General features: G+C 47.2%; 1 protein-coding gene across 4 annotated transcripts in view; it reads right to left on the bottom strand.

Annotated features, from left to right (window-relative positions):
* ABLIM3 (actin binding LIM protein family member 3) overlaps positions 1–27097 on the bottom strand; it is a 185815-nt gene that overhangs the window by 52768 nt on the left and 105950 nt on the right. For all 4 annotated transcript variants that reach the window (XR_009502422.1, XR_009502421.1, XR_009502423.1 and 1 more), the window contains 5 exons: positions 21313–21496; positions 19322–19434; positions 12226–12352; positions 8368–8461; positions 1720–1807 (listed from right to left, as the gene is read on the bottom strand). Coding sequence is in view for 1 of the 4 variants with exons in the window: in XM_059917448.1 (XP_059773431.1) it covers positions 1720–1807; positions 8368–8461; positions 12226–12352; positions 19322–19434; positions 21313–21496 (606 nt within the window). In the remaining 3 variants the exon portion in view is untranslated. The remainder of the gene's footprint in view (positions 1–1719; positions 1808–8367; positions 8462–12225; positions 12353–19321; positions 19435–21312; positions 21497–27097) is intronic.

The following is a 27097-nucleotide window of genomic DNA, read 5'->3' as shown; positions in this document are numbered from 1 at the left end:
CTGACCTTCCATCTTCCTTGTGGGGAAACTGGGAGGAAAGTTTCCCCCTAAGAAATGCCCTCCCCAAGACGGCTATTCAGACATCTGCAGATGGCTAGTACAGCAATTCAGCCAACAGCGATCACCTGTAGAGTGAAGCGCAGGTGGGTCAACGCCAGGCCTGAGGGGCCCACGTCAGGAGCAAGGTTCTCAGGGAGATGGCCAACGGCTCAATGCAAGCTGGAGGGGACCAGGTGCAAACAAAGGGCTGAGGGGGTTCCAGGAGGAGGGACTAGTGAGTTGTGGGTGGGGCTGGGGCCATCTGGGGAGTTTCTGAAGTGGGCAGTGCCTAAACTGGGCCTACAATGGTAGGAGCTCCAAAGTAAGGCACGCAGGACACAGTGTTCAGGAGGCACGCAAGTGAAGAGCATCTACTTGGAGGCACCAGGACCATGAGATCATCTGAGGGGCTGAACACCGTCCCTGCCACAAGGTCCAGCCTGGCCAGCCCTGCCCACCTCCCACCTCATCTCTCACCTTCTGGCTGCACCCCAGACACACTGGCTCCTCTCGGTCTCCCACACTTGCCATTTCCTCACCCCCCCCAGAGGCTGGCAGATTCAGTCCCCTCAGGCTGGCGAATCCCATCCCTCCCCTCTTTGCCCAGTTAACACCCACTCGTCCTTTGAACCCCAGCGCCCGGGCCACCGTCAGGAAGCCTTCCCTGCTGCCCTCTCCACCCTGTCACGTGCTCTCACAGTCCCACACTCCTCCCCTTTGTACAGCTTATCACAGTTGACAGGTATTTGTGTGACTACTGACCATGGCCCACCTCCCCCCTGGACTACAGGGCAATGGGGGTAGGGCTGAGGTTGGAATTCACTGTGGACCCTGGTGCAGAGCCTGCACCTGGTAGGTGCTCGAGAAAGAGTATTTGAATGGACGAAGGAATGACTGAAAGTTGGCTTTGGCAGCTGAAGTGTTGAGTTTGTTCAAGGCAGTTTGAGCCCTCAGTGAGAGGGTCTTAAATCCTAGGCTGAAGTGTGTGTATCTCACGGGTGAGCAGGGATGGGCCCCGGAGACCTCTCGAAAGGGCTCTGCCGAGAACACTGTGATGCCTGGGAATGATGGACTGGGCAGAGGACGGAGGACTGAGCAGCACCTGGAGACTAATTAGGAGACTGGTGCAAGAATCCTGGGGCCAGAGGGCTGGACCCCGGGAAGTGGCAGAGGGAAAGCAGTTCTGATTTGCTTCTTGGAGACTCTTGGTTCCCTGCCATTCCTTTTGGTGCATCCTGAGTGTCCGTGGGAACACTAAGCAGCAGCCTGGTGTGATGCTCTGAGATGTGGGGGGAAGGGATGGGGGAGGGAGGTGGGGGTATAGGGGCTGTGACGGTGCAGACACTCTGCAACTCAGACATCCTCCTGTTCTCTGACCCCTTGGCCCCAAGCAGCTCAACCTCCCGCCCACTGGCAGAGCCAGGGCAGTCTGCTCAGAGAACTGCCAGGGAAGCAGGCCAGCCGAGCAGCCGGTGGAGGCACACAGGGACAGAAGGCAGATTACACGTCACTTCACATTAGCCACACCGGCAACTTTCCCGAACCACCCAGAGAGGGGCAAATGAATCACAAGTTTGAGGACAAGCCAAAAGCACAGACACACTGAGATGGAAGGAGATTGTATCTCCTTTCTACTCATGAGTGAATAGGAATGCCTTACAGAGGGTCAGGTTTGCTTACCTGTGAGGTACATCTCCTCTCCTTCGGTGAACATCTGGTGGCAGCGTACACATCTGGCACAGGTTGGGTGGTAGTGCTTCCCTCCTGCCTATGGAAATAAAAAGATAAAAGAGGTCAGAGCTGGGGCTGCCATCCAGTGGGGCAGGTTGGGTTTGGACATTTCCTAACTCATTAGTGTCGATGGCATCTTCATGGCCCTGAAGCTGGCTGGGAGTCTATGCAGGGGAGTCCAGAACAGTCTAAAAGTTCACCAGAAGCTTGGTGATTCCATACCATGGGTATCTGATGACATTCAGGGGACTTCCCTGGACACCTGTACTTCTATTCCAGCAGTGAAAGGGCCATTTGAAGGCCATTGGTCCTACCTCCTTATTTCCAGATGAGAAAACAGCCTTACTTTGAGGACATCCCAGCATGTTCCGAAGAATGGGCCAGAGGTACATGACATGGTTTTAAGTGGCACAGAGACCTTCGGTTTAATAACATTGGATCCGTGAAAAAAAGATGTCCTTTTTAATCCTCTATCAATTCTTCTGATTTTTTTCAAGGAGAAAGTACCAGTTTGGTGCAGTATGTCTTTAACATCTATCCAAAACTTACTAATCTACCTTTTTAAGAATAAGAACACATGTGAGGCTTGGAGCCTCCACTAGGGCTATATTTTCTTAGTCACTGGCAATATGGCAAGTGATCCTGGTTTTCCTGTTATATTACATAAGTTTTCCTGTGTGTAAAGGAGCCAACTTGAAGATAAGTTATAGCATTAAATAAGAATGAGTACACGAGGTTCATAGGCATGGAAAAAATTGTGAGAGTGGCACACTTTTAGGGCTCAGTGGACAAACAAGGGCACCCACAAAGCCAGGACCTGTTGGGGAGTCTCTGACCCCCAGGCCAGTCCCATGACTGCTGTACCTGGGAATCTCCACCCCATCCCCAGTTCACCCCAGTCTGACTTTGGTGAGCCCCCTTCCCTATTCCCACTTTCCTTCCCTACTCATTATTTCAAGTAAAAATGGAAATGATTTGCAGCTGAGAATTCCTCTCTTGGGGGAAGAAACCACCCTTGGAGAAGGCTGTGACTCAAGGTCCCACTGGAAGCCAGGAGCAATGTTGGAGCTGCTCCCTGGAGGGGCCGGTCACCAGCTCAGTGCTCACCTCCAGGCCGGCAGTTCTGACACTGCGGTCCCAGCCAAGAGAACCTGGCACATGAGGGCCCTTCACTGGCAGCTCTAGAACTGCTATATGGGAGGGCCTTGGTGCAGCGATTGGGCTGGAAGGTGGGGCTCATTTTGAAGGTATATGTTGCATGTTAGGGCAAGGTTTTTTTGGGGGGGATATAACCTGGGGGAAATTGATGGATACTGGGATGTTGTTAAAGGCCCCCCAGACATCACTTGGTCTGATGTTAATGGGTTCCTTCCAATTCAAAAAGTATAACTGTATAATGCTGCAGGCTTCTCCCTGAATCTTTTGGGGTGGGGGAGGGTTGGTTGGGCATGGACTTATCTATTCTGGAGAGACTTGATTTATTCTAAAAATTTAGCAAGAATGTGGAAAGGGCAGATTTTTTAAAAAGGAAAAAAAAAAAATCCAAAATCCCCTTTTTTCAGTCTTGGTTGTTTGCATGGCTCCCACCAATGATAGAATGTTCTTATCGTCACCAAAGCAAACTGTGTTCAAACTTTGGAAGGAGCCTGCTAATTTTCCCAAGCTGAGATGTCGTGGGACTGATTCTCCCATACCATGACAAGGATAATCGTTTTAATTAGTAGTCTCTTCCTACTTTGTGTCTCTTTATCATTTCAATTATAGACCTGTTTCTAGGATGGCAACAGCACGTTGGCAAAACTGAAGCTGGCATCTTCCTAAATGTCACGCCCCAGCACCCCGCTCCAGCCGCAAGAGGCTTTGTGCCCATCTAGCAATCCTGCCATGAATGGCACTAAAAACTACCTGAGGGAGTGGGGAAGGGGGGCTGCAGAGCAGCAGGTGCCAGCAAAAGGGAAACCAAGTCAGTGGGATAACATGAGACATTCTGTCTGTTAACAAGCCAAAGTCTAGAACATAGTGAAGAAAAACGGCAAAGAATCAGTACCTGGAAAATGGGGCCCTATTGGAGAGGTCTGAGAACCACAAGCAAGGTTAGGCAAGGCAGCACAGGGACACAGGGCTGTGGTTCTCCTTGGAGAGGACACAGACCAGGAAGGAAGGAGTGTGACTGGCGCTCAGCATGTTGAGGTCTGTCACTGAGGAAGGGATTGTGGGGTGGCCTGGGGAGGGAATGGGAAGGGGAAATGGAATTTAATTAAGTGCCTATTGTGTACCCAGAAATGCACTGGGCCTCGCAGTGGGAGGCTGTTGCTTTGGCCTGGCAAATATCCTTCTTCCTTCCTCCAGAACTAGCATCAAGCTTTTCCTTGGTGGGATTGACTACCCGTTCCCCATGTCAATCCATGTGGTTATTCCAACTCTATGGTCACAGTAACTGGTTTGGAGATGGGCCTGAGATTCTCCAATGAGGGCCAGTCCCAGGACGTTTGCTGAGCTATTAGGAAAGAGAAAGCTCGCCTTCCATCGGAAATGCTGGCTGATAGGATGTAAGCCTAGAGCAATGGTGTCTGACTTCCCCATCATATAGGAGAGCCTTCCTGAGAATAAAGCCAACACAGAAGAAAGTGGCACCAAGAGGGCAAGATATTCCAAACGCATTTGTTTGAGTGCTGGATCCAGCTGTGCCTGAAGTAAGAACTCCTCCTGGGTTTTTATTATGGGAGCTGATAAATCTCCTTTTTGGTCTGAGCCAGCTGAGTATAGTTTCTGTACTTGCAAGCAAAAGAGTCCCGACTAGCTACAAAGGAAAAACACACTCCTGTGTTGGTCCCTTACTCTCAGACTACTACCATACTCATAGCACTTCTGACACCAGATATGTGGGTGTTTTTTTTTTTTTTTCTCCCACACCAAGCAATTCTCTATGACACCAGCTGGGTGTCCTATAATTTAATTTATTCTGACACCCTACTCGGAGAGAACATCAGACCCCACAGGTTAAGGGCTCAGACTCACGAGACTGTCTCCCCCCAACCCCAATTTAGATACCAATCATAAGTCCCAGGTTGTCACCTGTATTTCTGACTGACCAGCTATAAATTAGGGTTCCCATGACCCCCATCTTGGGTTTAATAATTTGCTAGAATGGCTCACAGAACTCAGGGGAACAGTTACATTTACTGGTTTATTACAAAAGGATATGATAAAGAATAGAGATGAGCATCCAGATGGAAGAGGCACAAGGTATGTGGGCAGGGGCATGGAGAATCCATCATGCTCTCTCACTGTGCACCACTCTCCCAGAACCTCCACCTGTTCACCAACCTGGAAGCTCTCTGAATCCTGTACTTGTGGGGTATTTACGGAGGCTTCCTTGCATAGGCAGGATCCATCATTAACTCAGTTTCTAGGCCCTCTCCCCTTCCTGGAGGATGGGAATTGGGGCTGAAAGTTTAAACTTCTAATCATGGCTTGATATTTTTCTGGTGACCAGCCCCCATCCAGGAGCCCACCAAGAGTCACCTCATTAGAACAAAATATGCTCCTATCCCTCAGAAAATTCCAAGGGATTTAGGAGCTCTGTGTGTAGGAACTGAGGTCAAAGATCAAATGTGAGAACAAAATATGCTCCTAGTACTCTTATCACTTAGGAAATCAGAAGGATTTTAGGAGCTCTGTGCCAGGAACCAGGGGCAGAGACCAATATATATATTTTCTCTGATTTCACATTGACATATCTACTAGGAGTTAATAACAGTAGTATTCTCCATTGATAGATAAAGACTCTAAGACTCAAAGAAAGTGACTTGGTTAAGGTTTCATGGCTAGAAGTGATAAAACTGGAATCTAAGTCTGTTTCACTCCAACTGTGTATTTTCATACATCACACTGCCTCAAAGGCCCTGGGTAGCTGAGAGCTGTTGGCATTGGTGTGGGATACAGGAGCCTGGAGTCCTAGATTTCAGCTCTGTCTTTACTAGAAATTCTGTATGTGACCTGCGAGAAGCACCACGTGTCTTGGGGCTCACTTTTCTTATATGTAAAACGAGGAGGGTAAACTAGTTGATTGCTAGAAGTCTCTTCCTGCTCTAAGGAAAAAAAAAAAAAATCAACACGCCCAAGATGCTAACGGAGCCTCATACAAATGTAATCAATTGAAACCCAGTCACGAGAGCTGCCCAAGAAGAAAAGGCTCTCACTATGCTAAATGACAGTAACATGCGGGGGAAAAGACAGCCACCGACACGATTTCAAGCAGCTTGGAAATGCTGGGACAAATTCCCGTCTGCGGCCCTGGCCCTGCGTGTAATCGAACTCTCTTCCTTCTCGAAAGAAAAGTTTGCTTTTATGATCTCTCGTGCCACTGACCCTTTACCCCACTGCAATGTGGATGCCCCCTGCCCACAATCCTGCAGACCCAACAAATGGTTCTCCTGAAGGTAACCTTGCCCCACACCTCACAGCTTTTTCTCAGCCTGCGTATCCCTACTTGCTCTGTAGAATCTGCCCAACACTCTGACTGACTCCCCATCTTTTCCGAGCTCTGTCCTCTCATCACCCCTTCCCAATCTCCCTCCACGTCCCGACTGCTCCTCCTCATTCTCTGACAACTTCTCAGCTCCTTCTGCCCCCTGTAAGCAGCCACTCCTCAAGGCTGCCTTCCGCCCACTTCTCTTCCTCTCTCAGAAATCCTGATGACTCCAATGGTGCCGACTATTATTCAAATCCTAGCATTTTTGAGACTGGTCCCTCCAGGCCTGAGCTTTGTCCCTGAGCTCTGATCTACATTCTCACTGTCCTCTTGAAACCTTCCTGGAATTTCAGCCACACCCCACCCCAAAGAGAACCCGATACGTTTCTGCCCGGATCAGCTTCTTTCCCTGCCACCCCCAGTTCTGCGGATGGCAACACCAGACTTCCTCTCACCCGGGCTTGACACTTTGGTTCAACTTTTGGCCTCTTCTCCTTCGATGGTTACGTCTACAAGTTGCCCCACGGTTGCAAAGCTACTGGAATTCTACTTCCACAGTGCTGCAGACAGGGCGGTTGCCCCTTCCACTGCCACTGTGCCTCCTGAGCCCTTCCTGAGGGGACAAGGGCTCCTCGCTGGTCTCCCACTTCCAGTTTCTTTCCTCTAAATTTAGCCCATGTACATCACGTTATCCTCCCTAAGATGCAGCTTGAAGCAGGTCACTTCTGCTTGGCCTTTCTACAACACCTCTGCTCCTGTTGCCCCGTAAATGACAAACTCCTCACCCTGGCATCAGGCCCTCAGAAACCTGGGCCCAAACCCTCCCTATGCTTCTGTTTCATGCCTTTTCCTCCACATCTCACTCCTACAGCTCCTTGGAAATGCTTGATGGTTTATCCACTCTGTGAATTTGTTTGTCTTATTCTCTCTGATTCCCTACAATCTTGTAAAAGCAATCTTACTACATTGCTCTTTGGTTTAAAATTCTCCAATGGCTTTCCACTGCACTTGCTAGAAAACAGAAACTCCTAAGCAGGTCTACAGAGCTTTATGTGACACGCCCTTTATGATATACTTCATCCTCCTCTAGCCCTGATCTACAGAACTCAGCCACACTGGCCTTTTTCTCTGTTCCCTGAAAGGGTCAAGCTCATTCTTCCTCCAGCTCTTCACACGGCAGCTTCCTGCTCATCCTCAGGGCTCAGCTTCAATGCATCTCCTCAGAGAGTCCATTCCTGGTTGCTGCACTTTCTCCTGCTGAGCCGAGATGCGGCTGCAGAATCCTTCTCAACACACTGCTGACTCCAGGTAACCACAACCGACTGGCCAGATTTGTCAGAATTAATGATCCTGTTCGCAAGGCCTGACCCATTCTGTCGTCCCTCAGCCACTGTCAGATGAGAAAACCGAGGCCTAGAAAGGCAAAGATACTCACCCAAAATCTGAGCATGAGTTAGCACCCAACTGTTTCTACTCTTAGGCTACTGTTTTTCATTTGCACCAAACTCTTTCCTGTTTCTGGTTCCTCAAGGTGGGTGGTCCCAAAGCATAGGAAGACAGCTTCCTGGGCCCACAGGGTGTGGCAGGGAAGGCCAGGAAGGCCAGCAAACGAGGGCTCAGGCGAGGGCTCAGGCGAGGGCTCAGCAATGGTGCTGCAGGTTGTCTGTCATGGCAGAGCGAGCTGTGTATCAGAGGCGGAGAAGAGCTGTTGCCATGGTGATGGACCAGCCAAAGAAGGGCTTAGGGAATAGGCTGCTAGACAAGCTGGTTCTTAAATCAGCACGCTACCAAATGCTTAAAAAATAAAGCAGGATTGGGAAGAAAATCATAATTGTCACTCCCCAGTAATTGAGCTGGGTCTGAATTCAGAGAAGCAACTGATATTTCCAACACAGCATTTTTGGAACAAGGAATAATTTTGTCCAGCTCCTCATTTTGGGGGTACCCAGAGAAGGTTATCTGCTCAAGGTTATGTAGCAAGCTAAGCTGGGGTATAGAAAATGGGGGAGATAGAGGCGATGGAAAAAGGGGTGTGGGGTGACTCTCCCCTTCCTCAGGGATGACTTTTTGGAGTCACAGGCCATCCTGCCCAAACATCTTCAGAGTTACTTGTACCCACTCACCTCCAAGACCCTGCCGCTGATGTATCGGTCACAAGTCTCGCACTTAATGCCAAACTGGGAGTGGTAGTCAGACTCGCAGTATGGAACGCCATCCCTGCAAGAGGAAATCCACACAGGAAGAGGAAGTTAGGGGGGTTTATGGGGGGTGTCACGTGGAGCTTCCCAGACCTGCAGCCAACTGTGACTGGACCAAGATTAGAAGCACTCAGGGAGCTGTTAAAAATGCAAATTCCCCAGACACCCTTCAGATATACAAAATCAGACAATTCCTGGGATGGGGGGATGCCAGGGAATCTGCATCTTGACAAACTCCCTGAGCGTGCCTGGGAACCACCGGTCTGCTGCTGGCTGTGAGTGTCCCTTTTCCACTCTCCTTCCTCTCCCTCCCCGCAAATTCTCCAGACCTACTTTTTCCTTTACCCCAAATGGCTCTTTTAAAAATTCATTTAAAAATTATTTAAAAAATAAAACTTTTATTTTTTTTAGAATAGGTAATATTTGCATTTGGCACATTACAGAGGCACAAAGGGGAAAGTCTTTACCCCCCTCTCAGCCTCTCCCAGTTTCCCTTCCAGGAGGTCATCAATATGATCAGTGTTTTTTGCATATCCTTAAGGGCTCCTCTTCTAATAAAACACTTCACCTGTACAGAAAGAGTCGTCTGATTGTGCCCCTGGATCAGTAGAAAACAGGAACCCCCTCTCCCCGACCACCTCCTAAGCGTTCCGTTCTTGCCCAGTGCTTATAACTTATTGGGCAGTAATAAGATTACTGTTAGTTATTCTTATACGACCCCCTACTACTAATAGCCATTGATATTTATTGCTTGGTGTGTGCCAGGCCCTCTGAGGGCGTTTTACATAGGTTATTTCGTCTAATCCTTGCAGCAGTCCTATGAGGTTGGAATTATCAGTCTCCCCACTGTATGCATGAGAAAACCCAATTCAGATGACCTAGAGCTGGTTCAATCCCAGACGGTCTGGTTTCTCCCAGGTTGTCATGAGAATTAAAGGACATGGTTCCAGCGTGTCCCAGGGCTCAGCGCAGTGCCCGGCCTAGAGTGAGTACTTGGCAAATGGCAGCTAGGGGAATCCCCATGATTGCTGAGCGGGGTCTTCAAGGAGGACGTTTGGGGCTCAGCTTTCAAGGGCCCATGTGGAGATGGTTGGGGCATCAAAGAGCTCAGCCCTGCTCCAGCCCTGCCTAGCTCTAAGGACCAGATCTGATGACATCTCTCTGAAGTGCTGATGCCATGTTTTGTACGTAACAGAACTCGCTCACACACACGGAGGCCTAAAGAACAGGCACTGCTAGGAGCCCACCCTGGGCAGCAGAGCCGTCAGTGTTTCCTGAAGGAGAGTTGGCAATGAGGACCCGTGCTCAGCAAAGTCACCAGGTGAGACTGTTGTTTGTGGGTCCACGAGACAAGCTTCCCCCTCCCCCAACCCTTCCACACTGGGTGGGGATGGGAGGGTGACCCGGCAGGAGGACAGTCATTTGTCGGGATGTGGGGACAATGAGCCAGCAAAATTTGGGTATAAATGCCAACACCTCCTAATTTGGACCCATGAGGTTGTGAGGCCTTCGGGAATTTGAAATATATATGATTCTAAAAAGAGGCAGATGGTAAAAATTAACATTTACCGGGTACTGATTAGGTACAAAGCACAGATCTCTGAGCCCTGACACAACCCTATGAGGCAGGTCTTCTTCTTAGCCCTGTTTTTATAAATGAGGAAACTGAGACTCAGAGAAGTTGAGTCTCTTGCTGAGGTCAAGTGGGCTGGGCTTCTAACCTGGGCATCAACGCCACAGCCAGAGCCGCTAAGCATCTGACACTCTGTTGGCAGACGGATGAAGAGTCCAGAGGCCGGCTGCAGAGGCCCAAGGCGTGGTGGGCAATCTGGGCTGGACCTGCTTGAGAGGAGCTCTGAGCAAACCCTTACTCCCCCAGAGAATCTGGACTTAGGCTCACAGACTCAAGGACTCCTGGCTGGCGACTCACCAAGGGCACTCCTTACTTGGCAGGCACAGAGGTGCATGCCAAACTCCACTAACATGGCCTTCAAAGCTCTCGGGGCTGTGACCTCAGCTCAACCTCTGCAGCTTTGGACGTCACCTGTGCACACACCCGAGTTCCCACAAACAGGATGGATGTGTCCAGCACCTCCCTGCCCTTGCCCAGGCTGAGCATTCTGCCTACAAGCTTTCCTTCTCTACATTTTCAAATCTTATACCCCTTTTCAAGGTCTGGCCCAAATATCACCATCTTCCATAAAGCTCTCATATATTCCAGATTCCACTTCTGCTAGTTAGAAGTGAATAGTCACAGCCCTTTGCTTAGACCTCTGACACAGACAAGGGTTGTCTAGCTAGCATCTATCTCCCTTTCTGCCAGCAGCAGTATCTCGCCTGGGTTTTCCTGGGAACCACCCCTTCGCACTCGCAGTTACAAAGAGCTCACAAACAGCTGCTCTCTGGCTCGAGGGTTGAGATCCTCCTGGCCAGTGATTGGTCAAGAATGGGCATGTGACCCAGCGGTGGCCAAATCAGAGGCAGCCGTGGGACTTTTGCTGGAGTTCTTGGGAAAGAAGCCTCTCTCTCTGTGCCAGGTTTGTGAAGCTGCTAGAATGAAAGCCTGGAGTGGCTGGTGATCATCTTTGCTACCATTTGGGGAGGGCCTGCTTGAGAATGAAACAAACGCAGAGGAAGGTAGAGCTGAGAGGGAGAGAGAGAGAGACACTTCTGAAGTGCTAATGACATCGTTAAGCCCTTGGATTCATCCATGCCAGAAGCCAGAATGCCGCTGGCCTTCCCATTTCTATGAGTCAATAAACCCCCATATTTGCTTTTTAAGGGAGTTTGAGTTGGGTTTTCTGTCACTTACGATTGGAACGGTCTTAAAGGATAGAACTTCCCTTGAGCTCTCAATCACACATCCCCTGGAGGCATAGTTTCTTACGTATACAGCTTCTCTCTCTTATTTCTTGATAGCAGAAACCATGCATGCTACAAATTTACATGCTCACTGTGTCCTAGCATCGGGCCAGAGGCAATACCTGAGAAGTGTCTGGATCATAAAGTGTCAAAGCTGTGAGGGTCTGTGGCCCTAATTTATTTTAGGTACTTGAGTATGTAAATGTGGTCACAAGGGCCTAGCACAAGGGGGCTTGTCTAGTGCTCAGTGTGCAGGCTGGGCCATCTTTCCGGACAACTGTGTGTCCATCATCTCTTATCTCAATTCATTCAACAACTGTATTGTTGACTACGGGTCGGGCATTGTGCTACACGAAGCAGTGAATTAAACAAGTCCCGCCCTGGTGAGGACAGACACTAAATATAATCATTGGAGCAAATTACTTACTGCCTGAGACTCAGTTTCTACATCTTTTCAAATGGGGATAAATATCTCATGGGGGTAGTCATGGGACTTAATGTGATAATTCGTGCACAGCCGTTAGTACATTCCTTGTCCACAATAAAAGCTCAATAAGTGGTAGCTAGTATTATTAACCTTACTAAAAAGTTAACATGGATAAATATACAATTGCAAATGGTGTTGGCCTGTATGAAGGCAAAGAATAGGGCGGAATGAGGCCACCTCTGAGGAGAGGGTGTGGGACCTGAGACCAGAAGGAAGGGAGGAGCAAGCATGTGCAGAGCAGAGAAGAGCATCTGAGGCACAGGAAGCACCACGTGAGGGCCCAAGGTGGGTGGGGTGCTGTTTGCGGCCAGAGTGTGGTAGCTGGATGGAAACGGAGGGAGATGCTGCTGGGAACTCGGGCAAAGGTCACGTGCAGCCAGGTCTGGGAGCATGCAGAGGCCAGGCGGGCGCGTTGGGGAGGGGCAGAAACCCACTTGCTGATGTACTCCCCGGTGAGGATGATGCTGCAGGTCTGGCATTTGAAGCAGCTGACGTGCCACTGCTTGTCCAGAGCCAGGAGTGACTGGCCATGCTTGATCTCCTCCTTGCACCCAGCGCAGTCTGCAAAGACAAGAGGATGTGCTGAGCAAAGCATCCTGGGCCCCTAGAGCCCTGCCATCATCGTGCACCTGAGTCAAGGAAACCCCTCCTGGAACGCCAGCTTTTCCACAACTGCTCCCACCCTGGTACTGGCACCTGTCGAGACTCTGCCAGGTGAGGGAAAGGCCAGCGGAGCCCTGGCTGGCCTCTTGACAAGTGGTCTTGGTGTGAGGGAGAAAGAAAAACCTCCCAGGGTTCCTCCAGAAAGTTCCCTGCTGGTCATCCTGACAACTGTTCATCCAGAATGGACCCTGCACTGCTTCTGCTCTCGAGTTGCTAACTAAGCTCATGCAAGTCTCTGTGACCCAGGGACCTGCAGCATCAGTGTCACCTGGGAGCTCAGAAATGTGCAGCAATGTGGGCCCCACCCAGATCGACTGAATTTTTATTTATTTTTAATTATTTTATTTTATTTTTATTGAAGTATACTTGATTTACAATGTTGTGCTAGTTTCAGGTGTATAGCAAAGTGATTCAGTTACATATATATGTATATATATTATGTATATATATTATATATATATATATATATATATATAATATATCTTTTTCAGGTTCTTCTCCATTATAGGTTGTCACAAAATATTAAATATAGTTCCCTGTGCTATACAGTAGGTCCTTGCTGCTTATCTATTTTATGTATAGTAGTGTGTACCTGTTAATCCCAAACTCCTAATTTATCCCCCTCTTTCCCCTTTGTTAACCAAAAGTTTTTCTATGTCTGTGAGTCTGTTTCTGTTTTGTAAATAAGTTCATTTGTATCATTTTTCTAGGTTCCACATATAAGTGATATCATATGATATTTTTCTTTCTCTGCCTGACTTACTTCACTTACTATGATAATCTCCATGTCCATCCATGTTGCTGCAAATAGCATTATTTCATTCTTTTTTATGGCTGAGTAATATCCCATTGTATGTATGTATGTATGTATATATATATATACCACATCTTCTTTATCCATTCATCTACTGATGGACATTTAGGTTGCTTCCATATCTTGGCTATTGTTAATACTGCTGCAATGAGCATTGGGGTGCATGTATCTTTTTGAATTAGAGTTTTCTCCAGATATATGCCCAGGACTGGGATTGCTGGATCATATGATAGCTCTATTTTTAGTTTTTTGAGGAACCTCCATACTGTTCTCCATAGTGGCTGCACCAATATACATTCCCACCAACAGTGCAAGAGGGTTCCCTTCTCTCCACACCTTCTCCAGCATTTATTGTTTGTAGACTTTTTGATGATGGCCATTCTGACTGGTGTGAGGTGACACCTCATTACAGTTTTGATTTGCATTTCTCTAATAATTAGTGATTTTAAGCATCTTTTCATGTGCCTGTTGTTCCTCTGTATGTGTTCTTTGATGAAACATCTATTTAGGTCTTCTGACCATTTTTCAATCGGGTTGTTTGTTTTTTTGATGTTGAGCTGTATGAGCTGTTTATATATTTTGGAAATTAAGTCCTTGTCGCAGACCAACTGAATTTTATCAAGATCTCCAAGCACAGTAGAGTTTCGCTCAATGGCAAGGGCCCCCGTTTGTGATTTGTGTGTTTTGTGGTTAAATCTATTTTCTTGCCCAGCACCGTGCTCAGCACATAGTTAAGAACTCAAAGCAGATTTGCTGAATGAGCGTGAATGAACAGGCCTCACAGCACTCAGGCAAAGGACAGAACTTAACACACACACACCTCCTCCCCAACATGATTATACACCAAGCATCTGCCTCCCCAAGTAGCAAGGATTAAAGAGTCTGTGAGATCGTTCCAGAGCAGAAAGGTGCCCTTGCTCTCCGTTCCCCTCACCCTGGACTGTGCACTGGGGCCAATATTGAATGTAGGGGGCCCCAGAGTCTGCCTGTTGCTCAATCGGTGTCTGCGGAGGGGCAGGAAATAGAGGCAGCGTCCAAGATACTTGGGAGGTGCGGGGAATTCAGGCCTAGCCGACCGGATGTCCCACTCTGGAGGAGGAAAGGGTCATGGTGCAAAGTTTACCAGAGGACAAGCCTGCTTCCTGGCACCAAAGCAAATGCATACTTGGGAGCAGTGGTGAGAAAAGAGACGGCGTATCAAGCTGGGAGCGGCTGGCTGAAGCTCTCACATCCAGCTGGGAGCCTGTCCTGGGAGAGGAGAGGAGGTGTCCACGTGTCTAGGAAGCGGGTGTGCCCAGCAGGCTGTGGGGAGGGTCTGGGCCCTGATGAAGTGTGTGTACGAGGCAGCTCCCACAGTCCGCGCCTCTTGGCCACACAGCGCCTTTCTAACGTCTCTTAGCACAAGCTGCGGGTAGGAAGGTCTCCCACTGCAAAATGCTTCAAGTCCCAGGCCTTCAAATGGGGGCTGGGAGAATAGTTTTAGGATTTCTTTTCTCCTGGGATAAGTCTACCCCCACCCCATCCTGATCATCACAGTCTTCAGAATGTCATAGTTTAGAGAGGTCAGGTACCCCCTCCTCTTTTACAGACAGATGGCCTCTGAAGTGACTTGCCCATGCTGTGAACAGTAAAACCCAAGGGCTCAGGCGTCTGGTTCAGCTTTCTAGGCCACAAATGCTGACCTTGTGTCTCTGTGGGCCTCACTGATAGGGTTAAATGATTCCACAGGGGCTCAGAGTTCACAGAGCATTTGGCCAAAGTCCCACCCAATGCAGGAATCTACAGCATTCTCAGCAGGGGTGGGCACCTTCCTCTGTGTCCGCCTCCAGAGATGAGCAGCTCACCCCCTCTCGAGAAAGTCCACTTTGCCTTTGGACAGGTAAGATTGTCATGACTACCTTTTTTTCTTCTTCTTCTTTTTTTTTTTTTGCCTGCGCCGGTCGTAGTTGCGGCATGTGGGATCTTCATTGCGGCATGTGGGCTCTTAGTTGCAGCATGCATGTGGGATCTAGTTCCCTGACCAGGGATAGAACCCAGGTCCCCTGCATTGGGAGCACAGAGTCTTAACCACTGGACCACCAGGGAAGTCCCGTGACTGCCTTTTTTATATGGAGCTGATTCCTGACTCCTTGTGACACCCCCTATTTTATGCAACCAAGAATAATCTACCTCTTCCCCCATGTCAGTTTCTTCAAATATTTAATGATAATTACAGTTTCTCTCTTCTCCTTTATCCCTTGCACTTCACTCTTCCTTGCTTGACATGGTCATTCACTGAGCAAATTCACTTGTGGATTCCATGGAGACAGACATGTTACTAGCCAACAACACCATTGTCTATCTTTTCAATAAATCTTATTTGAAGAGCTGTATCCTTTTGTGGCCACAAAAGAGATGAGTTCCATCTCTTTAAGTGGCAGCGACACATCTGAGATGAACTGGCATTTTGAGCTAAAATTTAGGAGATGGTACAGTGTAGTGGTTAGAGGTTGAGCTGAGAGGTTAGAGTGAGTGGAGAGAGGCTGGCTGAGGGGAGAATCCCAGCTCCCCAGCTGACTAGTTGTATGACCTCAGCTTCTTCATCTGAACATCTTCCTTACAACACTGGTGTGAAGATGAACTGAATCAGGCCTGGAAAGACTTTGCACAGTGCTTGGCATGTATGTACCCAAACAGTGGATGCTATCATTATTATCCCATATTCTCATGTTTTTAACTCATACTCTGTGCATTATCCAAGCTCTGATATGAGGTCAGAAGCAATATTCCTGATGTCGGGAGGGCCTGCTGATTCCTCCTGAGATTCTGGCGTACCTGCTCCACATGGGTTTTCTTTTCATGTTATACTGCTCATCTTCCACTGTACTGGCTTCATATTTATCAGGACCTTTTCCTCCCTCTTCTTTCAACTCTCACTCTTGGCCACCAGTGGAGCCTCAAACACCCCAGCCGGGAGCCCGGGTCTGGTGTAATAAGCAGGGTCAGGAAAACCACACCCTGTCCCAAGTTGGATTCTGCAGAGCCAGCTGTCCACTCCATTCCTCATACGTTCCTCTTTATTCCAAAATTACAACCTTCAGCTGGCAGAAAGTATGATGCCACCACTTGTTCCTCCTAAATCCCTCAGTTTACTGGAGACTCTGAAGACCCCAGACAACTATTTTTAGTTTTTTTGACTGTGTCATTCATTCCACTTAGATCAGCAAAAATAAGTGGGTTTGTGAGTCATAGCAAGCTCCCCACCTTGTTTTAGGCAACTAATCCAGGGAGACAGGACCCTTCCTATTAGCAAGTCATGCCTCTGGTATAGGGTGTTAAGGTAATAGGCTCCAAAGCCAGACTGCCTGGGCTCACATTCCAGTTACATTACCATTATCTGAGTGACTTTGGGCAAGTCATTTATGCTTTTTGAGTCTTAGTTTTCTCATCTAAAAACCATTACTCTTATCTCCCTCATAGAGTTATTATAATGATTAAATGAGATGTTATATATATAGAAAACTTAGTGCAGTGCCTGACAACAGTAACGGCCAATCAATGTTAGCAATAGTGATGGTGGTGGTTTTGGTGGTGATGGTGGTGGTGCTACTGCTGCTGATTCTTCTCAGTGAGGTCTGGGCAGTGCCTGGCAAGAGTCACAGTCAATCAATGTCAGCAGTGGTGATGGTAGTGTTGGTGATAGTGGTGCTCGTAATGACGGTGGTGGTGACTGTGAAGATGGTGGTGGTGGTGGTACTTATGGTGGTGATGGTGGCGACGCTACTTCTGCTCCTGATTCTTCTTGGTGAGATCTGTGAGGAAACATTTCTTCCGCCTGTGATAAGTATTACAATTCTTTTCTCTTGACAGTTCCTAAGTATTCTTCTTGATCTCTTTTGAGTAGATACTGCTCCTGCTTTTCCAGAATGTCTTTACATTCCAGGGGTGAAACTTCACACTCCTGTAGCTCAAAAATACAGCAAGTTTTCCTGCTTTCATTTTCCTTCTCCATGATATGTTCTTCACCTTAGCACTCTCTTGAATCTTGTTTTAGTTCCCTCCATCCTTGCGGAACTAAGCAGACCTTCCAACTTCCCCTCAAGTCAGGAGGCTGCCTTGCATTTGCAGCACGGACAGTGACCACCTCTGGGGAGAAAACATTTCTATGAAACATACGCCCTGTAGATCCACACATTGATGTCTAGACTTCACGAGTAACAAGATGAGCCATGATCCTAGGCGTCCCCTCGGAGACTGCCCATGTGCTCACTTGCTCTTCTGTACTCACTCTTCCTCACCTTCTTCACCTCCTGATCTGCAGAATTATGGTGGACACAGCCTCTTCTTGTGGATATGCTCCCATGCAGGACTCCCGCACTTAGCTGAGGAAATCTCCCACCTGTCTGAGATTCCCCAAGGCACACAGTACACGCAGCACAGGCTGAGGGAAGTAATAGCAGATTCAGGAATCTTATTCTCAGTTCTCCTTTGGTATGTTTTCTAGACTAAACCTCCAAGCCAACAAAATCCCTCACTTTATATTTAGAGAGCATTTTACACACTATGACGTATGTTAGTTTTGATTCCAGAATACTGATACATTTGCTTTCCACAAAGTTGGGTAAACTGAGCCACAGGGAGGCTACATGATGGCTGTGCATTCACACAGAAGGATGGCAGCCTCCTGACTCCAGCCGGCTTCCCTCTACGAACTCACACGTGGTCCCACTGCTGTCTGGTTGCCTTGGCAGCATCAGCCATGGCGCTGTGGTCCTGCATCCCAGCCTTGCTGTCATTCTGGATGATGCTTTCAAGGAGTTATGAAGGGTAACAGTGTGTGCACTCAGCCACCTCAAGATGGAAACCTGATCAGAGCGGCAAATTGTTCTTGAGCCCCACCGAAGATACTGACGGAAAGTCTGGGAGCAGATCTGATTCAACTGAAAGAAAGGAAGGGCAAGGGAGGGAGCCTCCCCACTGGCTCCCCTGCTAATGGAGCCCCCGGGAGCTGAGCCCTGCTGACTTGGGGTATTCTGTGCTCGCCCCCCTCAGCCGGACACAGCCTCAGCATGCTGACTCTGCTGGTGCCGTGGCCAACAGCCCCCATACCACACAGTGATGCCGCACAAGATGCTAATGGGCTTTCATTGATTCTGCCGACAAGGCCAGTGAGAGTGTCACGTAACATGAAAGAATGCCGGAGCTTAGCTTGGCTTACCGAGACCCAGGGGGCTGTGTCCGTGTGTGTGTGGGCACATGCAGTCAGTGGCCTGACAAGGACATCTTGGAACAGTGATTTGGATATCTTACAGCTAGACACGTTTGAATGGAATGGACATTCCACAAATCAGAATGACTGTTCCGAGGCACTATTGATCCTCAGTTCCCCCCAACTCCTAATCTATGTTTTGGTGATAGAACGTGACCTTTACGATGGCCTGCCAAGTGTCCCCCTCATCCCTAGACAGTAGTTCTCAGTCTTAGGAGTAGCGAATGAATCACCCAAGAAGCTTATTAAGATTGTAGATTTCTAAGATTTCCCATTCCTAGAAGTCCAGAGTGGGCCCAGAAATCTATTTTCATCAGTTCTGCAGTGAAGCTGATGTCATGGTCCACGGAACACACCCTAAGGGACACTAGCACAGCCCTTGTGGCTTTCTCTCATATTCCCTCTTTTGTTAAGATATGTCTACATATTCTTCTTTAGTGGAGTTTGTAAAAATTGACAGCCACTGGTGGAAAACACTTGATCAGCTCTGTTGGGATGCCTTTGGGAGCGTGGACCAGGGGGGAGATAAGGAGCCCTGCTCATCCCAGGAGAACCACCCAAGTGGCCAATACGTGGCACAGGCCATCCCTGTTTATAGTCGGGCAGCCTGTTTTCCCTGCGTTTGTGCTTTGGGAAGTTTGTGAGTCTGGGCTGTGTGCCAACTGGGTCATGCTGCAGGAGTCCTCCAGGGTGGGAACCTCCCCCACTTCCCTCCAGGCTGTAGAAGCAGTTAGCGAAGCTGGGACAGGAGAGCCCTGGGAGATGGCACTCGTGGACGGTGACGTGCCCCATGGGGAGGACTCACGGCTTGGTCCACGGATCTTGATGGGCTTACTGCTCGTCATGGACTGGGAGCATGTCTGACACAAACATTCCTTCCCGCTGAAGGTCACCTTGTCTCCAATGGGGAAAGGCTTCCTGCAAGAGGGATGAAGGAGAAATTCAACACCACCTCTCCAGAGGGTTCTGTGTCTATAGGTGACTTGACAACACATGTGCTTGAAGATCTTTGGTAGCACACACAGCACACATAGAGCACCGGCTACATTCAAGTGCTGTTCACGGGGCCAGGCTAAACCACTCAGTTAGGGCCAGGACCGGAACTGGAGACCCAGTTGGGCCATTTACATGATTTTTAAACACTGGGCAAATCATGACACTTATTTGGGCTTACATTTCTCTTCTATGATGAAGAGGCTAAAAACGTCTCAGAGGTACTTCCTCTTCCTGGAAGGACTTCTTCCATCCCAACTTGACCTATCCCCTGTATGTCAGGAAGAACTCATTCAACTCCCCAACTTGCCAATATTTCCTTCTTTCACTCCACAGGAAGTTTAGACATCCTCAAAGAACCTCTTCCTCTGCTCGCCTGCATTTGTGCAGTTTGAGTTCCACAGCTCAGGGGCTCAAGCTCGTCATGTCCTGCCTCCCTAACTAAATATAAAGCACATAGAACCCTCAGCACAGCTGATCCCATCACACAGCAGCTCTCGCTCGTGCGGTTTGGGATGCCTGTTAATATGGACTCTGAGCTTATGGCCCCCGTAAGCCTGCAGTGGCTCCGCTGCCCTTACATTAGCAACATGAACAATGGAAGGAGTGCCAGGGAGAGAGGGGAGCCGTGTTCTCATCACAGCCCAGGCACTGACTCATGGTAAAAGGACCCGGCATGACCTTGGGAAGGCGCCTATTCTCCATGGGGCTTCACAAAACCTCCACTTTAGACCATACGGACCCTATTGTGCAAACTTCCAATGGTTCTGGGATTCCAGGTCTTAAGGGTTGGATGGATGGATGAATGAATGAATTCCACTGGGTGATAATATTTTCTTATGCACTGTGTCGTTAGTCTCAATCAGAAACTCTAATTGGTTAGTTACTCTAACTGGTAACAAAGAAGTGGTTATTTTAAGAGGAGAATAATTAATCTATAAATGACTTTCCCAATTAAAAAATGCATACATATACTCCAATCGTGCTTTACTTATGACTTAATCAGAGCAGTCCATTAAATTTTAACATATCTGTGGGCAGGGTTGAGGTTTTCTTTATTTTTTCATCTACTTAATATTGTGCTTAGCATACACTGGGCCCTTAATGTACATTTGCTAAGTTAACAAGCAATGAGGATGCTGAGGGTAGGGAGGAGGGACGGCGTGAGCTTTCCATCACCTATCAGAGGTCTTGAGAGGCTAGATAATTATCATTATGATAATGAAGAGAATAATAAAAGTGGACACAATTTGGTACCAGTCATTGAGATAAGGTCTCTCTGCATGTACCATCTCATTTATCTTCATGGAAATCCAATGAAGTTGGACTGGCTTTGATGTCGATTCACCAATGAAGCTGAGGCTTACAGAGGTGGGGTCACCTGCCAGGGTCATGGAGGAAGGCTATAAACAGATATCCCAGTACCGCATGTGGCTGAGGGTGTGAGAGCCTGAGCCAGATTCATGGATTCCAAACTGAGTTTTGAGAGGCCAGAGGGCCCTCAGAGGTTCCTTCAGGACCTTTTGATGGGAAGTGGGAGGCTGAGTGTTGGGGCTCAGATCCTACGCTGCCTTCATCTCGGGACAAACTAGTGTTTTATACTAGATCACGTTTGACAAACAGGATTCAGCCGCTAAATGTTTGAAAACCACTGGCCTGTCAGGTCCTTCCACCCCGAGATTAGAGGATGCAAGTGTCCAGCATAAAGCCAAGTAAGCCCCAGATCTGCCTGGGGAAGGCCACTTCTTCCCTTCTGCAGGATCCCAGGCAGAGGGTCCCCGCCCCCGCTGGCCTCCTGCTCACCTGCACAAGCTGCACACGAAGCACTTGGGGTGGTAGGTGCGGCCCAGAGCAGAGATGACCTCGCCCGTGATAAAGTCCCGGCAGCTGTCACAGCGGGTGCCGTAGAGTTGCTGGTAGTCCTGGGTGCAGATGTACTCCTGGTTCTTGAAGAAGAAGCCTGACTGAGCCAGGCCACAGCCACACACTTGGGGAAACAGGGCGGGAAACAAAGGCAGGTGAGTCCAGGGAGGGTCTGCAAGCATGAGGTTCTTGCTGGGGACAAGGCTGCTGTCTGACTCAGTCATAAGTGGCCAGAGAATGGTGACACATGGGACCTCATGGGCCTTTGGGGCCAGTGCTCCTTAAAGGATGGCCCGAAGACCACTTGCATCAGAATCACCTGGCGGGCTTCTTGAGATGCAGCTGCCTGGACCTGAATCAGACTCCCTGGGGTTGGAGCCCAGGCATCTGCATTTTAGCACACTCCCCAGCTGATCCTGATGCATGCTGAGACCACCCATGCTATACAATCCTCTCAAAACATGGAGGAAAAGTTTAAAGCTGTGTGGCTTACGCAATGCAACACAGCTGGTGGTATCATGAGTTTGATGAAAGAATCATTCAGTTAAAAATGTCCTGGGCATTTCCTACGTGCATGAGTCTGTGCTAGGTGAAGACAAGCTAGGATGGCAATGGGATGTATGATTTGAAGATTATAATCCATCTTCACCATAGCCATAAAAGGTAGATCCGTTCCCAGGCAGGAATGATAAAACACAATCCTTGAACTCCAAAGAGCTAACAATGGATGCAGAGGGAAGACCACATAGAACATACATCAGTGGGGACAGGCCATGGGCTGGTGTAGGTAGCAAGTGCTGTGAGTGGGAGGAATCAATGAAGGCTTTCTGGAGGAGGTAGCATCTAAGTTGAAGTGAAGGAATGGAATGAGCTAAAGCACAAAGGCAGGAAACTGCAAGCGATATTTGTGTGGAGATGGGGCTAGGGTAAGGGTGGTGTTTTTAGAGAGTGGAAGGCAATATTACAGGAAAATATTGCCAGGCCAGTTGGAGGAAGAGGGGCCAAGTCCAGTTTAAGACGTTTAGGCTTTGTGGGAAACTAGGAAGCCATGGATGGTTTTCCCCCTAGTTTTTAAAATCTTAAATTATTTTGAAAAATCTCGGACATATACAACAGTAGAGAGAAGATTATAATGATTCCCCATTACCCAGCTGCAGAAATGATCAATTGCACTGATGACTTCTGAACAGAGAGGCAACATGATTTCATAAGGTACTTTATAAAGTCTTTGGGGATATCCTCGTGGACAATATGAAGTAATATAGGGCAGATAATAGAACAGCAGGTGGATATAATTATAGGTGTCTGAACAACTGAATCATGTGGGACTCCCCTCCCCCAAACGACTTAGAAACGTGGGAAATGAGATTTCCCTCTGAGAGTTAAGTTATGAAATGAACACATAATGGGAAGAGCAGAAGGAGGCTGTTTCTTCCAAGAGACTGAATGACTCTCTGGGCCACCAGAACTGCTGAGTTTATTGATCCAGCTAAAGCAAGGATGGGTCAGCCAGGAAGGGGCTTGTCAGCAATCAAAGGAAGGCCACTGGAGAGCTCATTCAAATCCCGAGACCAGCTCCCTTTGTTCTGAGTCTGACAGTTTGACTTTCTACATAGGTTGCCTTTGTGAGAGAAGCAGCTGATCAGGGCAACATGAACTAGTACAAGGGAGAGTTACAGCTCTTGTTTATGTTAATAAACAGGCACTCAGGTTTTATTCATCGGTTTCCCAAAGAGGTGGTTAGCATGACTCAGCTTTACCAAGCGTGATCCACGGTGGGGAAACCAACAAGATGGTTTCCAAGCCTGTAAGTGCGAGGACCTGGCCTGGACTGGGTGACATCACCCCAGTAAATACTCTCTTATCTTTAATAGGGAAAGTTGTTTTGCAAAAGCAGCCAGGTTAAAAGTAGGAGGGACTTCTAGGTGAATGTCAGAAGTATTCTGCAAGTGTTTGTTCACTCTGCAGGCCAGAGGTAGGCTCCAAGGGCCAAGGTGAGGGAGGAGGGCAGCTCCAAATGTCACAGCACCACGGGAAACGGTCTAGGACCATGAGAGACTCTGCTCTGGGAGTCAGACCACCTGGGCTATCTAACTCTCTGGGTGACACTGAACTTGGTCCTCTGTGGTCTGGGGCTCTGTTCACTTCTGTGTAAAGAGCAGAAACCAGACAAGAAATGACCTGAGCTTTTCTTCTGACACTGACATCCTGTGAGTCTAGGAGAAGGTAGGGCTGACTATATGCCTAAACATTTTAAATTCCAAGTGAGGTAGAGCTGGCAGCCACTGGAGACCACCCCTGCAGAGAGTCAGGGCTTATGAGTAGAAGTGGTGCTGGTGGTGCTGGTAGGTGGGGAAGGGTCCAACTTTCATCAGGCTTCATGAAAACTCATCACATCAAACAATGCCTGGTCTGGAAGGCAGGCAAGGCCAGAGAACAGGCTGTTCTGGGATGTGCAGGTGGCAGATCAATTGACTTCATGGCTGTGGAATTAGTCAGGTCATGGCCTACAACCTCATTGGAAACAGCTCCTGTTTTTTCCCTTCTTTTCTCTCCTTTGTGTCCCCTGCCAACTCCACTTCCAGAGCCACCTCTCCCAGTGGAGAAAACCAGGAGGCCATATGAAAACTTGGAACAATCTGTTCCTTCATTTCCCCCAAGGAGCTGAAGGAGGAAGGTAGAAAGGATGTAAAGGTTGATAAGAATCCCAGGGGTTCCTGGAAATACAGTGGGGAACACGGGGTGGAAGGAAAGCTGGACCAGCACGACAGATGTATCTGAGGCTGAGCAGAGCTCTTCATTCAAATAACAGGAAAGGCCATGGAGAGGGTCTGTAGTATGGAAGTGATGTGGAATTAATACATCCAGGGCAGTCATTATTCTGTGAATCAGAAAAATAAAGTCTATTAATTAAAAGAAAGATCATATAGTCTGACAATGGGACAGAATATGGGAACTCAGAACTGCTTCCAGAAAACACAGAATGCTCATTGTAAATATAATGCCTAGAATAGGACATGCACACAGCCCTACTGTGTTTCAGTGGAAAATGTACCGTTTTGAGGGTCACTGGACCTTCCAATTCCTCCATATTCCCATTCTAGCACTCAGGTGCTGTGTGACTTTGAAAAAGTGACCTCACCCCTCTGGAGCTCAGTCACCTCATTTGTAAAATGAGGGGGCTATGTGGTAACTGAGGACACATCCAGATATGAGAGTCTAGGATTCTGCTGATTTTCAACTTTTCAAATGAGACAGTTTTATGGAATTTCAAAATCAAAGTGTTAGAAGGGTCCCTGAGGGTGATCTCATTCATTATTTTAAACATTTAAATTGTGAAATATATTATACATACAGAAGATGTAGTAAATATATATGTACAGTGTAAAGAAGAATAATAAAACATGCTCCCAGCTACTCACTACAGAGTTTATGAAATAGAACATCACCAGCAGCTCGGAAGCCTGTTCCTGTCTCCCTAAGAGCGCCCTGCTTCCCACACCACGTCCCAAATTGTGTTTATCATTCTCTTGCTTTTCTTTACAGTTTTACTACCTTTGAGGTATCTACAAACAATATATTGTTTAGTTTTGCCTGTTTTTGAACTTTATATGGATGGAATCATACTGCATCTACTCTTCTGTGTAATTTACTGCTTCATTCTCTCAGTATTATGTTTTTGAGATTCATCCATGTCGATGCATGTAGTTGTGGGCCATTCATTTTCACTGCGGTGCTGTATTTCGTTGTCTGACTATATCACAATTGATCTATTCCACTGCCGAAGGACATCCAAGCTGCTTGTGGTTTTTTTTTTTCCTTTATGGAAATGCTGCCTTGAACATTCTTGTATTTGTGAGGTGATGTCTCACTGTTTTCCATAAGTTTTTCCCATTTACATTCCCACCAGCAGTTCTCACTGAGCTATATTATCACAGACACCAGGTAACACCTAACTTACATTTAGTTAACATGGTACAGGTGAAAGGATGTTCTATTGTGATTTTAAATTTAATTTCCCTGATTATTAATGAAATTGAGAATGTTATTACCTGTTTATGGGCCATTTGTGTTTTCAAGGTTTATCCACATGGAGCATGTATCAGTATTTCTTTTCTACTGATGAATAATATTCCACTGTATGGATATACCACATTGTACTTATCCTTTCACTGGCTGATGGATATTTGAATTGTTTCAAACTTTTGACTTTATGAATAATATTGCTATGAACATTTGTGTACAAGTTTTTGTGTGAACATACATTACTTGAGCGTAAGTCTAGCAGTGGAATTTGGAATTGTTGGGGTTATATGGTAACTCTACGTTTACCCCTAGAGGAACTGCAAGATTGTTTTCCAAAGCACCTACACATTTTACATTCCCACCAGCAAGGTATGAGGGTTCCAATTCCTCCATATTCTTGCCAACACTTGTATTATCTGTCTTTTTTGATTATAGACAACTGAGTGGGTGTGAAGTTTATCTCATTGTGGTTTTATTTGCATTTCATTGATGGCTAATGATGTTGAGCATTTCTTCATGTCCTTATTGGACATTTATATAACTTCTTCAGAGAAATGTCTATTCATATCCTTTGCCCATTTTGAAATTGGGTTATTTGTCTTTTATATTATTAAGTTGTAAGCATTCTTTATATAGTCTAGATACAAGCCCTTTACCAGATATATGATTTGCAAATTTTATCTCCCATTCTGTGTGTTGCCTTTCACATTCTTCATGGTATGTTTTGAAGCAAAAAAGTTTTTAATTTTGATGATGTTCAATTTATCTATTTTTCCTTAGTTGTTTGTGCTTTGGGTGTCATGTCCGAGAAGGCTTTGCCTAACTTAAGGTCACAAAGATTTACTCCTATATTTTCTCTTAACAATTTTATAGTTTTAGCTCTTACATTTAGGTTTTTGACTTATTTTGAGCTAATTTTTGTGTATGATGTGAAGAAGAAGGCAACTTTTTTTTTTTCTCATATATATGTTCAGTTTTCCTAGCATCATTTGTTGAAGACTGTTCTTTCCCTATTGAATTATTTTGGTTGCCTCGATGACATTCAACTGACCATAAATATAAGGGTTTATTTTTCCACTCTCATTTCGACTCTATTGATCTATATGTCTATCCTTGTACCACATTGTTTTGTTTATTGTAGCTTTGTAGTAAGTTTTGAAAGTGGGAAGTTTGACTCTTCCAACCTTGTTCTTCTTTTTCAAGATTTCTTTGGCTATTTTATGTTCCTTTCAATTCCATATGCATTTTAGAATCAGTTTGTCAATTTCTACAGAGAAGCAAGTGGGGATTTTTATAGGGATTACATGTGTTATGAACTGAATAGTGTCCTCCCCCAAATTCATATGTTGAAGTCCCAAGCCCTAATGTGATGGTACTTAGATAGGTGGCCTTTAGGAGGAAATCAGGTTTAGATGAGGTCATAAGGATGGGCCCTTCATTATGGGATTAGTGACCTCATTAGAAGAGACACCAGCAAACTTGCTCATTCTCATTCTCCCTCTCTTTCTCTCTGCTCCTCCCTCCCTCCCTCTGTGACATGTGAGGACACAGTGAGAGGGTAGCTGTCTGCAAGCCAGGAAGGGAGCTCTCCATAACCCGACTATGAAGGCACCTTAATCTTGGACTTCCAGCCTCCAGAACTGTGAGAAAATACACTACTGTTGTTTAAGCCATCCAATCTATGTTATTTTGTTATGGC

The sequence above is a fragment of the Balaenoptera ricei genome, chromosome 3, assembly GCF_028023285.1.
Source record: "Balaenoptera ricei isolate mBalRic1 chromosome 3, mBalRic1.hap2, whole genome shotgun sequence".
Classification (NCBI taxonomy): Eukaryota; Metazoa; Chordata; class Mammalia; order Artiodactyla; family Balaenopteridae; genus Balaenoptera; species Balaenoptera ricei.
The sequence above is the reverse complement of the archived record's forward strand: the minus strand, read 5'-3'. Positions and strand labels throughout refer to the sequence as shown.